At 39.1% G+C, this 17,250-nt stretch overlaps 1 protein-coding gene across 6 annotated transcripts in view; it reads left to right on the plus strand.

The window, feature by feature from the left end:
- UNC5D (unc-5 netrin receptor D) overlaps nucleotides 1–13,330 on the plus strand; it is a 534,428-nt gene extending 521,098 nt beyond the window's left edge. For 5 of the 6 annotated variants that reach the window (XM_066235599.1, XM_066235600.1, XM_066235602.1 and 2 more), the window contains one exon: nucleotides 7,231–13,330. In XM_066235599.1, the coding sequence (XP_066091696.1) occupies nucleotides 7,231–7,435 (205 nt within the window). In that variant the 3' untranslated portion in view covers nucleotides 7,436–13,330. Of the gene's footprint in view, nucleotides 1–1,873; nucleotides 1,948–7,230 lie in introns of all 6 variants that reach the window. The other variant, XM_066235603.1, reaches the window with a different exon arrangement.
- The last annotated feature ends 3,920 nt before the right edge of the window (nucleotides 13,331–17,250 follow it).

Consider the following 17,250-nt stretch of genomic DNA (forward strand, 5'->3'; position numbering starts at 1 on the left):
GGCTACCATTTCCAAAAAACAATCTTCATGACTCTCTTTAATGGGAATTAATACATAATAGGATAGCACTACATAGGTCCTTGGAGGCAAAATGTGATGAAACTGCAGTCAGATTTTCAGGTTCTGACCCCAGTGGACTTCCGCAGGGTCTGAAATCTAAAGAGCCCTCACAGTGAAGCCAGAGGGCCAACACTGCAAAGTGGTGAGTGTCTGGCCTTGTTCCACCAAAGCCAACGACTCATGCAACTCCCCACTAATGCGAAGCTGAAACCAGATGGCCTGGGGCAAGTTCAGCTATGAACAAGCTGTATGTGATTTGTAAGTGGCAGGTGTCCATTCTTAAGACAACATGGAAAAGGAGCTTTTTATGTTCCTCTAGGAAAACCAAAGTCATCCTCCCACCATAGACCCCAGGGAGGTGGTGACAAGAGCCATTGCCTACCTTCTAGGCGAGGAGTGAATTTGTCCTGATCTTTGAAGGAATAAGCTTTCTTCCTCCAAGCTAATACAGTTTTCAGAAAAGAGGGACATGCCAAGTCCCCTTTAGAGTCTAAAGAAGCCCCATTCACAATGCTATCTCAAGTAGCCCCCAAAAACCTGACCAATAAGCTGTTTCCACAACTTGAGAAAACGAAATTATAGGAAGGATTATACCTAACTCATTAGAGTATCCTTTACGTGATTAGCTATTTCTTTGCGATTATTTGTGAGGTTTTAGTCAAACACATAGTGAGCATTTTGCAGAGGGAGAAGCGTATTAGTTTCGCCCCTCCCTCCTTGGGGCTTGGGGACTAGCACAGTGGGGTTTCCACGTGGAGCTAATGCTGGTCATTCTTCAGGGTGCTTGAAAGTGTCACAAGGTGTTTGCAGTGGAAAATTAATTTAAATGAGACCTATTTTTCCATGATACACCCCAATTCAAAGAAAATTAGAGATTTGACTTGGTAGTTTTCAATATCTTTCATTTTCAAATATGAAAAATGAACACAGACTTACCCTGTTGGGAATGAAACTGGAGAGCAGAAAGCAGGGCCTACAGTTGGCTTTCTTCTCAGAGGGCAACTCACAGGCAGTCCTGAAAGCTCAGGGCTTTTAGTACATTTTCTGAAGAAGGAAGAATCCTTGCTACTCCCTTTTGAGAGCCAGACAAGGAAACAGGCAAAAGGAAAGCCTAGGAGTGGGGTTTTATTGCCAAATTGAGTGGCTTAAAAGAATTAAGGCAGCATGCTTAGGGCAGAACAGGATGGGACTCAGCAAGTTTTCAGCTGCCTGTATCCTTTCCTTCTGGGGTCTCCACACCAGCTTTCTTTCATTTGAAGGCACAAGGGGACAACAGGCACAGGTTACACTGCGGTGCACATTTTGTGGTTGTTCTTGAAAAATGGAACACTGACCTGCTTTATCCTGAAAGCGGCTTTGTTGTTTGCTGAGTGCCCAGTGAGCCTGAAGTCTGTAGGCGAGAGCTTGATGAATGGGCCAGGTGCTTCTGGTGTGGCCAGTTACTACTGGACAGAATGAATGTTTTATTTTTCTCTTCTACTTGCATTTAAAGAACAATATGGAGGACAGGTTTTGGACACATAAGAGGCTCTCCTTGAATGAGACAATCAGGATGACAGCAAGAATATGAACATTGTTTCATTCTGACTGTTTCAAGTCCCTATTTGGTACTATATAGTAGGATTATGTGCTATTCTCATAATGATGTTTTCCAAATTATTATAGGCAGCTAAACTTAGTTTTTACTTTTTATACTGCCAGCCTACTCATAAAAAAAAATATTTTTTAAATATACCTTTAATGTAAAAAAATGTCTTACATACATGCCGGTAGTTCATAGAATATAAACAAACTTGCTGCCTTCACATCACAGGTGCAAGTGTTCCATTCTGCTTGAAAGTGTTGGGTGAGATCCTGAATTCTGAACGACATCATAGCACGTACCTGGTGAGATCCTAAATTCTGAATGAAATCGTAGCACGTACCTGGTGTGATGCATCTTCAATGCTAAGGATGTTATGTTGCAACTCAGATGCGTTCCCTGCTCTATTTTGGTAGAAAATCATTCTCACTCAGTCACAAGAAGAGCTCACAGCTTGTGAATAGGTATACTGGCCCCCTGGTAATATGGTTCTGAGTAACTAAAATAAAGCTTTGTTATCTGGAATTCAGGCAAAAATCCAGCCATAAGTGCTGTGTGCCCTTGGTAACTCTTCAGTGAATTTCCCCAAAGACTAAGATAGAGCCCCAGACCTGTGCCTTCCTCCATTACTACTATCTAATCTCTGTCAACTCATCCAGGATTTAGATGTTACTATTCCCTAAAACACTTGCATTTGTATACAGCTTTGAAGGACTAAAGAAGGGGTGATATCTCTAAATTCACACTGAATGGACACCTAACGACTTTTTCTCTTCATAAAATTAGCCCTGTGTTACAATAGTATATGAAGATCTTATATACTATTTATCATGGTTCCTTCAAGCCTCCCTTCCTGTTTGTACTTAAAGAATAAAACGAAAGGCACAGTAACTATTTCCAAAAATCTTCAAATCGAACTGAATTTCCATAATAGTTTAATATGGTAATTAATTTGAAGATGTATTTTGAAAACTCAGAATCTATATAAAAATTCAGGTTGTGACCTACACACACCATTATACGTTGGACTCTGTCTAGCTAGCCAAATTGCTAAGCTAAAGATTGATGTTCCCAATTCTGCCTTGGTTTCCACATCAAGCATGGGATTTTAACTGGGGATCAGGGATGGGGGAACAGGGAAGTCTCAGGCAGATGAATTAATCATGGTAATAAAACAAACCCCCAGGAACTCAAGTGAATAGAAGGCATGCATGCTAGCAAACAAATTTAAACTTAATAAACCATTACTACTCAATGAACTTACATGGGTAAATCTATTAAGCTGTCTTAGCACGTATTGTTGTTTTTTTACAGTTTATCTGTACTCTTTCAGTGAGGATTCCAAAGATAAAGTCACTGAAGCTCTAGGGCTTAGGACAAGTGAACTGAACTGAAGACATAGAATGATTCTGAAGTAAAGTCCTAAAAAGTACAGAGTAGATAATCTCATCTGCATAGCATATAGCATCTTTATGACACCCAATAGAAATCATATATATATATATTTTAAGATTTATTTTATTGATTGATTTTGGAGTGAGGAGAGAGAAATAGAGAGAGAAAAGGGGGAGGGAGCAAGAGGCATCAACTTGTACTAGTTGCTTCTCATATGTGCCTTGAGCAGGCAAGCCTAGGGGTTTCAAACCGGCGACCTCACCATTCCAGGTCGATGCTTTATCCACTGTGCCACCACAGGTCAGGCAAAAAAAATCGTATTTTTCAAATTTCCCTCAGTCGGTCAGGATTTGAGAAGGCTATGACAAAAACTAAAAAGTTCCCCAAAGCTCAGAATTTAAAACATCTAAGATGAGAACATTCACCTCTTTAAACATTTCTCAAAGAAAAAGAAAATAAGTTTTATTTAAAGGCATTCTCTTGAATTTCAAGACTACTGTGTTTGCTAAATGCTATTTCAAAAACAAAACAAAACAAAAAGATTCAAAGAGATCCAGGAAATTTAAAAATCAACTATTGCTGTGAATTCTTATCTAGTGTTAACAACGTTCCTGACTTCTGTGTGCCTTTACCGTCTGGTATCCAAATACACCAGCATGTTGAAAGAAACAAAATCAATCACATTGATTGTCAATAAAATAATTTCAAATGAATATATGGTATACCAATTTTCAAAAAATCATAATGCATTTGTACACATGCAAGCAGTACAATAATTCAGCTGTCTGAGGACTAGTCTATTACATTAGGATTTTAGGGCCTTTTATTTATTAATTATTCTGGCAAAGACAGGTAAATGTAGTTTAATATTTATCACAAAGCTAATCGAATCCTTTTTAATAAGGCTGATATGCTCCTTTATGTATTTATGAAAATTGAGAGGAATTTGAGATTGGTGAGTGTTGTGCTGAGCAAGCGTCCTTATATAAATTCAGAGAATAATTTGAAAGCTGCTTTGGGAGCACATTTCGCTCACTCCAATATGTTCAGAGACCTGTGCCAAATGAGTGTTGTATTTTTGTCATTTGTGATCATTAAGCTTCCTTTAGCCCCGGGTGCCCTTTCTACAAATCAGGACATTTGCAGGACTTTTCAGAGCCAAGTGGCTGACAGGAGTTGTTCTCCACTCCGCTCCTCTCCCTCTGGGCAGGTATACTTAGAACACCTTCCCACACTCTCTCATGGATTTATGATTTTTTTAAAAAAATACTGTGTTGAGACAAAAAGATTCATTATAACCTCCGAGACATATTCCGTGTGTCTCTTCTAAAGTTTTTGCATTGTGTTTTTGTGCCCAGGTATTCCTTGTATACCTTGAAATGTCAGAGATCTGGAACAGCTACTGAGGATAAACCTGTCAGAGTGCTTGAGGCAGAACGTGTAGCTCTGGGTTTCAGGAGCTTTGGCCCTCTGGGTGCTTCTTTTCAAATGCAGCACAAAACAGAATGTTTAGTCTAATCTGCTCTCAAATAACTACTACCTCTGGAAATCTAGGTTAGGTTTTAAGACAGTGTGGGGACAGGGATCAGCACTATAGCCATCTGCTCTTTCTAGCCCAGAAGCTAGAATAGGTTTTACATTTTTTAAATGGTTAGAAAGAAAAAAAAAAATCAAAGAAGAGCAATATTGTGTGACATGTAAAAACTGTGTGGCATTCAAATTTTAGTGTCTCTAAATAAAGTTTTATTGGAACACAACCATGCTCATTCACTTGTGTATTGTTTGTGGCTGCTTTCACACTACCATGGCAGAACTGAGTTGCTAGAGAGACTAAATGAGGCCTCTAATGTCAAAATATTTATCTCGCCCTTTAGAGAAATATTTCTCAACCCTTGCTATAGAATGAAGTGTAACTTTGGGGTTATGAGGATCACAAGGGTTCTGAACGTCACTCCCATAGAACACTAGTCTGTTGTTGTTAAATAGCAAATACAAAATATAAACTCAATAAAATGACAGATCTGTGCTGCTTTTAATGTTGTGCTTGCTGGCATTATTATTACTTTTTTTTTGAAATGACAATGGAAAGGATAAAGAATTATTTACTAATGCCAGGAACAAATGTATGCCCCATGGTCATTATTCTCCTCAGTTGCATGGAAAGAGATTGTTACAGAGCCCACCCAGACCTACTCTCTCAGTTTGCCTCTTTCTCAGGTACTGCTTTAGTTATTATACTCTGGCTAAATGTTGGTTGGGGGGTGTCAATTTATTTTTGACCTGGTGATAGACAACTTTCCCTATAAACATATCCAACAGGAAGAGTGACAATATTCAAAACAATGGTGTTCAATAAGAGAAACTAGGATCCCTTCAAATACCCATGTGAGGTTACTTTGCCATGTCTATTAGTGCAAAAATAAATACCAATACTTGATTCTAGGGCCATTGGGGTGGAGGGTTGAGATGGAGAAGGAAGGAACGTAAGATAAAGAGAAAAATACACTAGAGACCATTTTTAAGCTAGCCTTCACCCTTTCTTCATTAAAGATTCAGATATAGTACAAAGTCTATATATTACCCTGATATTTATGCTCTTTGGCAACCAACTAGCTTCAAACAGTCCCTTGAGACCTTTGAATAAAATAGCACTTTACTCACTCAAAAGTACTGTGTGTTGCTTGTGAATGGTAATGTGCCCTTAAAAGCCTGTCTTCTATTCCAAGTGTTCTTCATGGTGAGTCAGCTGTGTGATTATATGCTGAATGTGACAATAAAAAGTAGTATCATCCTTAATATAGGTAATTCTTGGTTGACTCTGGAAACTTTTTTTTAACAAATCAGAATTTTACCACAGGTGACATTTCCATCGCTGCTGTATAAGGTACCTATGAAAAACTGTGACCTTTAATACTTTGTATTGCCTTAGTCTTCATCATAGCAAAGTTATTATCCAAAAGGTTACCATTTGTTTTCACTGAAGATCCATATCATCTGAAAAAATGTTCATGCCAGTCAATTACTCAGTTGAGGGATATTGAATAAACACCTGTCAACGGTGTTATAAGTGCTGTTGCAGAATCAGAAAATTATTAGCTATGATCCTTCCCTTTAAGTTGCCTGTGATCACACTGAAGAAATCAAGCTCATACACATAAAATGTACAAGCTTTTACTCACATGAAAATTTAAGCACAAGCATAAAAGAGTAAAAAGAAGAAATAAATCATTTTGAGGAAAGAGTAGATAAGAATCGAACCAGGTTATAGAAGTGTAGGATATATATATATTTTTTGAAGAAAGACCAAGAAAGACAGAAAACAAGTTGATACCTGATAATTGCAGGAATAGAATGCAGAGGGTATTAGAGTTTGGAGGCATAAAATAGTTATACAGCTTTTGCTATAAGTCAAGCCATAAAATGATAGACTACAAAGTACTCTGAATGGAGAAGAAGGGTGAAGCTGGTAAGTATGTCAAAAAGAAACAACATAAAGGGAAAACTCAGAAATAAATGTCATAGTGTGAGTGATTGGAATGGTAGTCAAAATTACCATGATATTTGTTATAGTCAGAATGGGGACAATTTGGAGGCATGGAGATTTCATATAGATATAAATCTCTGATGTGTTATGTTTGAGGATGAGGATGAGTTGGAGTGATTCCAAGGCTGTTTAGACATTTGTAACTGGACCACAGTAACCTATAATATAAGTCCAGAGGTGCAGAGCTAGACGTTGTCCACTTAGAGTGGTAACTAATCCACTTAGTATGTGAGCGTATTGAAAGAAAGAAGAAGGAATCAAAGATAAAAAACTTGACACCCCTTATGTCTATCAAAGGAAAGACCAAGAGGGTTCAGCTATTTTGAAAATATAGAAATGAGTTATATCATCACATAAGCTAATGAAATAGAGATTTTTAAAGGAATTACTCAGGGGAAAATACACAGGACTCAAGTAACATGAAGACTAAGGAAAGTACTGGAGGATAAGGTCAATGGTAACATTCCAAAGTACAGTTTCAGTTAAGTGTTGGGATATAAACTAGACTTCCCCCAGACCTGCCTCAGGGGCTTTGTATAATAATATCAATTATAATTCATTTTTTAAATTTCCTTATAGTAATTTTTATTAGTACAAAAAATTTCTGTTTTCATTTTTGTTTTGTCACTCTTTTTATTTGACTGTCTAGGAATTTGTCTTATTTTGCTACACAAAGTAGCCCATCTGCTGTCATTTTGAACCTGTGGGAAGCTCGTCATCAGCATGATGGTGACCTTGACTCCCTGGCCTGTGCCCTTGAAGAGATTGGGAGGACACACACGAAACTCGCGAACATTACCGAATCCCAGCTTGACGAAGCCGACTTCAACTACAGCAGGCAGAATGGACTCTAGTCCACTTTCTTTCAAGAGACAGAGTGACGGCCATATTTGGGACATTTGCTTTTACTGGAAGAAAGAGGCAGCTTTCTTCCTAGTGGCATTTGGGGAATTCAGCCTTCATTTATAACCAGTGAAAATCCCTGGTTGAAGAAACTGAATTTAATATAGGTAAAACATGTTAATAAGGGAAAAGTGCAAGCTCTCTTAAAACAAAAGAGGGCTCTGCTGTCTCCTTTGAATCCACACTTGGGTTAGCACTTGAACTCAGATTTTGGTGGCAAGGATAAAAGCGAGGGTGTAACTAGATAGAAGTTAACTGTGGGAAAAGATGAGCTGCAATAAAGCTGGGGAGGCAGAGAGTGAACAAGGGCATGTTTTGAAACAGGTTTGTAATGACGTGCCCCCAAGGGCCAGCTGAGTCTGATACCATATTGTCAAGAGATTTCTGCCAACTGGCATCTGGGATGTTGGCAATCATTGTAAAACTGGCTTTTAGAAATGAAACAGGGTTAGAAACCCATTTGTATGACTTTAACAACATCCAGGAGGGCACTTAGAATTTAGAATCTGAGTACATCACACCAGCACCAACCAATTCCTTATCTATTCTAACCACTTACTGGAAACAAGATCAAGAGGTAAGATAGACCACAAACTAGTTTGTGCAGTGCACCCCACCTTCATTTTCTTCGAGAACAAAGCTACCCACATTCCCTTTCCTTACTCATCACAATAAAGGAGAGGTTTCAAGCAGCATAGACTTTTCAATGTGGAAATTTTATTTCTTCTAACTCAACAAAGCAGGACCATCTGCTTTCCCAGCTAAGCTGCTTCGAATTACAGAATGCTAATAGCACACAGCTTATTACATGGATTTGAAGATGAGAGAGGTCAAATTAGACCCAAGGAAACATGAACTCCAGATGCCATAGGCCTGAAATAAGCTGTAATTCTAGGATGCAAGTGTTTGTCCACTTCCCCAACGCTGTTGTTATAAGGGGATGAGAGGATTTTACTGTACTTTTCAATCCAGGTTCTTGAAATTTTTTAGCCTTTTGGTACTATGTTATCACCAAATCTCTCCACAGGGCTCTGGGTCCCCTCCTTTGCCTCTTGGGAAACGAGCAGATAATATTTGCTCTCAGTGATATTCAAGTAAATAGACCTCTACTACAGTGTCCTAGAAACGACATGCATTGTTCAGGGAACCTTCAAGCTCTGATAACTCGACCTCACCAAGAATGCTTTCTCTATAGCACCATTCGCTTTATGTGTTAAATGAGAGGCAATGATATGTGGAGAACTGCAATCCACAGGTAACTCATGACCCCCCATCTTCACACTTTGGTCCATCTTTTATCCTATTTAATCATTTTTGACAAGATGTCAGTCAGGGTAGTCTAAAGATGAAAAGATATGAGCCTGCTCATCTTATGGTGGAGGTTTTAATTAGCTGTCCACAACCGGGACAACCAAAGTCAAGAACCTAGATTATTCACGAGGCTGATCAGCTACTTAGAGGTTGGTTACATTAGAATTAAAGAAAAATAGGGAATGAAAGAGGTGAGGAGTACCTGACATTGAAGATATGGTCAGTTTTTTTAAACAATGTTTTTGTAGATTCCATCTTAAAAATGTGAATCTCCACTTAAGTGAAAAAAAAATTAAAGGTACAATGAATTTATGATACTATGGGTAAGGCATTAAAAAACCCTTGAAGGTGGTGGCCACTTTCTCTAACTAATGCGTGGCATATATAGGTATGATCCCTTGTATTTGATAGAAGCCTCTGCTAGATGAAATTCAAAGGCATCTTGCTCTTCTCAGGAACCAACGGCATATGATATAGAACAGACAGACCCTCTTAGAACTGTCAAGCACATTCTCAAAATTCCGTATCTAGATCACGAAAACATCCTTTTGCTCATGTGCTCAACTTGCTTATTCCTTCTAAGGAACAATAGGGAGAAACATGAAAGTATAAATCATGTGACATCCCTGATATAATTTCTGAAAGAGAAAGAAGTAGAAGTAGGTCAACCATCCAACATAAACTTGAGACTCACTGGCGTGGGTGGCGTGCAGAAAGAACTGCACAAGTCGTTCATTAGTAGAAAACACATTATCAGGCTTATGTTAGTGTCCCTCTTGGAAGACTTTTGTTTTAAACCATCCTAGCCTTTTTCCCTCTTCCCTTCTATTTGGCCTTATAATTGTTCCATCTAATCTGTGAATCCACACAGATCCTTTTTAGATTTTTGATACATATTTTTTATATTTGAAAAACATTCATGTTTTCTTTAGAATCTAGTTTCTGTTAAGATAAGTTATCAATACCTGAATGTCTGGAATTTTTTCCATGATTTTTTTTTTTTTTTTTTTTTTTTTTGGTCTGGGTTTTATAAATATACTCCATCATCAGGTCATTTTGAATGACAAAGAAAGCACATTAACATGCTTCACCTCTGATTTCTACCTGAGGTTTAAATCCATGTTTCAGCCCATTTTGCTCCCTCTTTCCATTTCTCTTACTTAATTCTGCTAGGATCCTACATAGGACTTCTACAGAAATATACGGAATTCTGTCCCCACCCCATGTCAGGATGGTGCAGTTTTTACCATAGAAAGTCCAAAAAGAACCCAGGCTTGTGAGAGTTACTAATCAAAGTGTGTGGGTGTGTGGAGCACGGGAGCATGAAATTGCAGCTCCACAGATAGACCTGACACTTAAACTGTGGTTACTGATTGTGACCTAAGCCCTCTCTATTGTCACATTTGCCCGTCAATGCAAACGCCCCTCTTGAAAGAGATTTACTCATCAGTCCGAGCACTTACTTTAGAAGGCTTATTGTCCTGATGCAAAAATGAAACAAGACATTAAAAGTGCCCTTTAATACTTCGTAGGACTACTTAAAATTTTTACAAAAGATTCCACTTAATGCCAAAACTCTCGGTCCTCAAAGGCACTTAAGTCTAACGGTCATGGTTTAAAGTTGACTTAAAATCCTGCCGCCGACATGGGGCTCTGCACAGCTGCACCAGACTGCAGCGCCATCACGTGAATTTACAGTTTCCTCAAGGTTGCTTGTTCAGGCTCTGCCATTTACACTGAACTCCTTTGAGCCGAAAGGAAGCTCACTCTGTGGATCTGAATGCAGACTTCACTTACCAGTGCAGGAAGTCTCATAAAACTCAGATGCACGCTCACAAAAAATTCATTGGCCTTGTTGTAAGACACGAATAGGAACTGACACAGTTCTCTTTAAAGAGGGGAACTTTTTAATTATTTTTCTTTTCAATTGCAAGTGTTATCTTTCACCATGACCCCTATATTTTTTATTCAGTTGACTTTGAGAGGGATATTAAGTCAGATGACTAAAATGGGCTTCTTTTTGGATTAAAAGTTCTGGACTTATTGCAGGTATTTTGCCCTAACAGAAATTCTCAAATCAAGATTGATAAGCAAAGGTAGAATTGTATAATGGGTTTTGGATAGCATTCTCCACTTGCCAAACTTCTGGCAAATTGCCCTGTGAATTTCAAAGTGTCATAAAATCTTTTGATGTGCTTTTCTTTCCTTTTTGACATTTTTCTCTTCAATTTCTTAGTCCCTCTGTAAAGGTGTTGAGTAATATAGCTACAGAGGTGTTGAAGTTCTCTCAGAGGTCCTTGTTCCATATCTGTGAAGGTCACAGGGACCATGGAGCTGAGGAACATGATTCTCTGGCCCACTGCGTGGCACATTTTCATTCATTTTCTTCATGAAACATTGCAAAGTTCTGAATCCTTAGTAACTCCCATTGACTGGACCAGAGGTGACATCCATAGCAAATGGGAGAACACAGTGTTTGTTGTCTTACAGATAGTGATAAAATTTTTATTAGCCCTTGGGTGTTAGTTGCCATAGCTCTGTATTTGAAAATTGATGCTTTAGCCAAAAGCTGAATGACCACCGTTTCCGCAGTTTCCACTGTTTTGTCTGCATAGAATTTTCCTGAACTACAAGCAAAAATGTATTTTGTCAAATGTCACAAAGTGAAAATGTTACTAATCTTAGATGTGTTGCATATTTTGTGTTTTTACTTTCCAGACTCTTTCAAAAGCTGCAGTTATAAAGCTGTTTGGCTGTATCAACAGCATGTGGTGTTTTTAGAAAAGAAGTTCTAGGAGCGCCAGTGTCTGTCTGCCACGGACTCCTCACATCCCCCCTCCAGGCCATCCACAAGAATCAGAGTGGCAATTTGTACGCTGTATTTTCTTCAAAAGACAAAAGGGGATGGCAGTCAGACCTGGCTGGTAGTCACTAGTGTGTAGTCCTGTGATCTGAAGTAGGAAATGTAACTCACATAGCATACCTGTGGTTTTTGAAGCAGCTACTTTGCTTTTTCCTTTTGCTGTGAAGATCATGGATTTGGAATGTCCTCATGAGGTGGGTCTAAGACAGAAACATTACACTTCACATCTTAGAACCCACCCTTCATCTGAACCCAAAGACTAAAGAAAGGCAGTGAGCTCCACGTGGAGGCGCAAGCTTTAAAATGTCCCGCCCCACCCCTAATATTGAATTTGGCAGGGGATATATCTTTTTTTTCCCAAAAAATGTTATAGCCTTGAGTTATAATAAAATATATCACTAAATTTGATCATTCTTTGCATGAATGGAAATGTTGAATCCTTTCACAAAAGGCACAATTATGGTGAAAATGTTGTTTTGCCTCAAATTTTGCTGAACTCAAAGTGTTTCACTATTTCAAACATTATTTACACACAAATTCCAAAATCACACAAATTATACTATTCTCTTAAAATGTGATATGGTAGGTAGAGATTTAATTGTGGTTCTGTTGAATCATGAAAAGAGATGATATTTGAGGAAGTTTGTAAGCAGAATATCATGCCCTATGACCCCATTACTGAAACAGACATTACAGTCAGAACTAGATCTAATAGTTTTAATATCCCTCCATTAGAAAGATCACGTGATGCTGAAGGGAGACCACCCCTTACCAGGGGCTTCAATCTAAGCCTCATCAGAGGATAACTAAAATATCTGAATGTGACACTCTGCAAGGCTGGTCCTGGATCACATCAGTTGTCCCCACTCAAACCTCTATAAGAAGGTGGGAAAAGTTCAGTCTGTGGGAATTTTCTAGTCAAGAAAACAATTTTCTCCTTTTCTAAACTGGAATAAAGACTAACTGAAAATTTCCCATTCTTCATAATTGATTCAAATTGGTACATGCAATTCAGTAAGCGTTGACCTAGAAACACTGCAAATATAAGCAATTACAGGAAAAATTGTCATATTCTCCTGACCCAAACCCAAAAAATAGGACTAATTATTTACCTCCATTTCTGTACGGAAGAATTTCAAAAACAGATTTTATTTTGTTCTGTTTATTTGGGGAAGGTGCATGGGAGGGGAGGGTTCTTTCAAGTGATTCATCTCAACCCCATACCACTCTCAACTTTTATTTGAAGTGTTCAAAGCCAACAAAACAAACAACAACAAAGAAACTGAACACTGACTTGGACATGAGGCTGAAGGAGTGAGAAAGCCAGAGGAGAGAGTTTGACTAAAGCATGGCCTTGGCTTCATACCACACTTTTTGTGCCTTGTATTATCAATGTAAATTCTGAATGTTGTACAGTAAATACTTGGATGGACTTCTTAGAAAAGGCTGCACTGGCTTCTTTTTCAGCACATGTACATATCTATAAATATATATACATATATATTTGGTAATGCCAAACAGCTGTGTTATATTGTATTGAACAAAATGGACGGTTTGGATGTTTTATGTAGAGTTTGCAAAAAACTGGATGGTTACAGACTTTTCAAGATAAATGTACAGATGTCAATTACTGCTTATCAGTTATTTATGAATAAAGAGTCTTTTATTGACATTTTAGGATGCTCCATGAGTGGAACTCTGACATCCCAATGAGGATGCCCTCTTCATATCCTGCCACATCCTGGCAGGAGCTGGAATGTCCTGCACATCGAGGACAGCTTCCAAATACCTGTTACCCAAGATTGTACCTAATTTCTCCTCTGGCCTTAAGCAGGAGACACTATGAGGCTGTGGAAGCAAAGATGAGATTATCTTATTACATTTCCACCTCACCCCAACACACACACACACACACACACACACACACACGACTTTCTTGGGATACAATTTTATGTACTCTGAGATAAAGCTAGCCATACCATAACTGAGATAGCCACTCACCTTATTCCTCAGAGTACTTGGGTTATTTTTACAGATCGCATAGAAAATTTTCCACCTCTCTATGAGAAAATGTGAAGAAAATAAGTACAGTGCCGTACATTTTAGGTACATCTTGACTGATTTGATCTGTCTGAAATGAATTCAACAATAACTATGGTGAGCTGGTCAGGGTTCGTTTAAATGGTATGATTTATTCAAGGGTAGTTTCTGATCTATTTAAATGAGTGGTTATAAATTAAAAGGTTAAAAATTGCTTTAAACCAGTATTATTTTTTTTTTTGTATTTTTCTGAAGCTGGAAACGGGAAGAGACAGACAGACTCCCGCATGCGCCCGACCAGGATCCACCCGGCATGCCCACCAGGGGCGACGCTCTGCCCACCAGGGGGCGATGCTCTGCCCCTCCGGGGTGTCACTCTGCTGCGACCAGAGTCACTCTAGGGCCTGGAGCAGAGGCCCAGGAGCCATCCCTAGCGCCCGGGCCATCTTTGCTCCAATGGAGCCTTGGCTGCGGGAGGGGAAGAGAGAGACAGAGAGGAAGGAGGGGGGGTGGAGAAGCAAATGGGCGCTTCTCCTATGTGCCCTGGCCGGGAATCGAACCCTGGTCCCCCGCACGCCAGGCCGACGCTCTACCGCTGAGCCAACCGGCCAGGGCCTAAACCAGTATTTTCCAAAATTTGTTTTCTTAAAATACCGTTTCCATAGAAAGATAACAAGTTGTTTTTTTTTTTAATTAAGTTTGAAAACCTATGGAAAACCAAACACCATTCTTTACTCTAGATTTCTGAAATTCTTAATGTGTATTATTAATCTAATGTATATGATGGATCTTTAAGGGGGTGGGGGGGTATATGCAACATTTCCAACAATCTTTTGACCGTGTAATTTCTTACTAGTATGGAACTGGTAAGAATGGGTATGACCATCCGCAACATGTCTGTGAGTGGTTCCAGCTGTTCTTTCTGACCAACATGTCTGTGAGTGGTTCCAGCTGTTCTTTCTGACCAACATGGCTGTGAGTGGTTCCAGCTGTTCTTTCTGACCACTTTAAGTTTTGCAGCATGTTCAAGCTGATTAAAATATAATTTACAGTTACTGGCAAAATGAGAATTGGTTCTAACTAACTAAACTAGGTAAATCACTATAATTAGGTAGGACCAAACCAAAAAAAAAATCAGAACTATCTGGTTAAAACCCAATTTGAGTTTTAAAATAAGTTTTAAATTTTAAAAATGCTGGGACTGACATAAAGATCCAGTTATAACTACAGTAGTTCATCCTGATGAAAAATTCACAGGTCAACTTGAACCTTTAATAAAGTGTTCAAAATAATTTTTGAAATCTTTGTTTAAAAATATTTTATTGTGTTAGGAACTAATTCTGGGTGGATTAAGCTACTCTGGGGTAATTTATGTTTATTCCATGTAGCCAAGATTTGTTAGAATCTAATCAGACTTATTCTGATAAGGGTTACTCATTCATTAAAAACATATTTATTTAACATTTACTACATGGTAATAGTCTGGATTCAAAGCCTGACTATCATTTAGCATTTGCTATCAGGCCAAATACTTGACATTTCTACTTCATCTATAATATAGGGATGATTATAAAACATTTTTAGATTTACAAAGTCTGAAGATTAAGTGGAAAAAAACAACATGTAAAACCCTTAGCACATTACATGATACTTAGTAAGCAATCATCTGTCTAAAAGAAGCTTTTGTTTTATATTTTAGAGAGGCAATATGCATAGAGTAGTTAACAAAATGTATTGAATCAACACAGGCTGGGGTAGTAATCCGGAATGCCAGAATTCTCTGGATACAGGACTTTAGCCAAGAAACTATCTTTTAAGAGGAGATAATTATATCAAGCTCACCAAGCACAAAATAAATATTCCAAAAAAAGTATACAGTCTTGATCTACTTAACAGAGATAGCCCAGAGAAATGTGTCCTGAGGCGATCTTATTGTGCAAACACCACAAAGTGCACTAACACAACCCTGGACAGTACTAGCCTACTCCACAACTAGGCTGTGCCGTGTAACCTGTTGCTCCTAGGCGGCAAGCCTCTATGGCATGTGACTGTACAAAAGAACACAAAACTAAATCAAACACAATAAAAAATGATGCAATCAAGAGATGTAAACACAAGTTGTATGAGGCTGCTACCAGCATAACAAGGCATTCTGTTTTACAGCAAACATCTTTTTTGAGTACACTCTAAAATAACAATAAAAACTCTAGTATAGAAATACATAAACCAGTAACACAGTCACTTATTATCATCATCATGTGTGATGCACTGTACGTCACTGCACGTGCTGTCCTTTCATACGGCTGGCAGCTGGCAGCGCAGCCAGTGTGTGGGCACCAGCACCAGACACGGGAGCTGTGATATTACAACAGCTACAACATCACCAAGCAACAGGAATCTCTCAGGCCCACCATCTTCTGATGGAACTACTGAAGTAGTGGCCCGTCATTGACCAAAACCTGTGTTGCTTGACTAGAATGACTAAACACAGCTCCACTGTCTCTGGCCTGTTCTGGTTCTGGAGAGACCCTGTAATGTTCATTATATAAACAAAGTGAGGGGACAATGGGGCCAAAATGGACTCAGCGTTAGCATCTCTCTGACACCTGAAACTTATTTAGGGAAAAAACAAAAAAGTATGTCTTATTCCCACCGAAAGAAGTGAAATGAACTTTGTTTTTAAATATAAAGGTTAAAGCTTAATACAGTAAGCTTAAAAAATACTCTAATAAGGTCCCACATATCCATCCACACAGCATGATTTTAAAAGAGAACTTGGCCCTGGCCGGTTGGCTCAGTGGTAGAGTGTCAGCCTGGCGTGCAGAAGTCCCGGATTCAATTTCCGGCCAGGGCACACAGGAGAAGCGCCCATTTGCTTCTCCACCCCTCCCCCTCTCCTTCCTATCTGTCTCTCTCTCCCCCTCCCGCAGCCGAGGCTCCATTGGAGCAAAGATGGCCCGGGCGCTGGGGATGGCTCCTTGGCCTCTGCCCCATGCGCTAAAGTGGCTCTGGTCGCAACAGAGCGACACCCCGGAGGGGCAGAGCATCACCCCCTGGTGGGCATGCCGGGTGGGTCCCAGTCGGGCGCATGCGAGAGTCTGTCTGACTCTCCCCGTTTCCAGCTTCAGAAAAATACAAAAAAAAAAAAAAAAAAAAAAAAGAGAGAGAACTTGAGGCAGATGATGATACAAATATGTATTTAAAGAATATCCATCACTAACAAGTAATATTTTGTCTCAAAGGGAGCTTGCATAGAGTAGACACTCCATCAATGAGATGACCCAATTTCTGCTTTACACACAACACAAGGGCCTTCAAAACATGAGACTGGGCACAGATGAAAGATTAAAGAAGTTATTTGGGCACTATCACCTGCTATTTGCCAGACCCTCTGCTACAAGTTAGGCACTCATAAGTAAAAGACATTGACTCAACCTTCGAGAAGCTTAGTCTCTTGGCCTCAACAGATTATCAGATCATCAGCAGAGTGTTATGAAAGAGGTGGGCTCGCTTATTAAGCGAGAATTAAAAAAAGCATTGAATCCAGGTTGT

The sequence above is a fragment of the Saccopteryx bilineata genome, chromosome 6, assembly GCF_036850765.1.
Source record: "Saccopteryx bilineata isolate mSacBil1 chromosome 6, mSacBil1_pri_phased_curated, whole genome shotgun sequence".
Lineage (NCBI taxonomy): Eukaryota > Metazoa > Chordata > Mammalia > Chiroptera > Emballonuridae > Saccopteryx > Saccopteryx bilineata.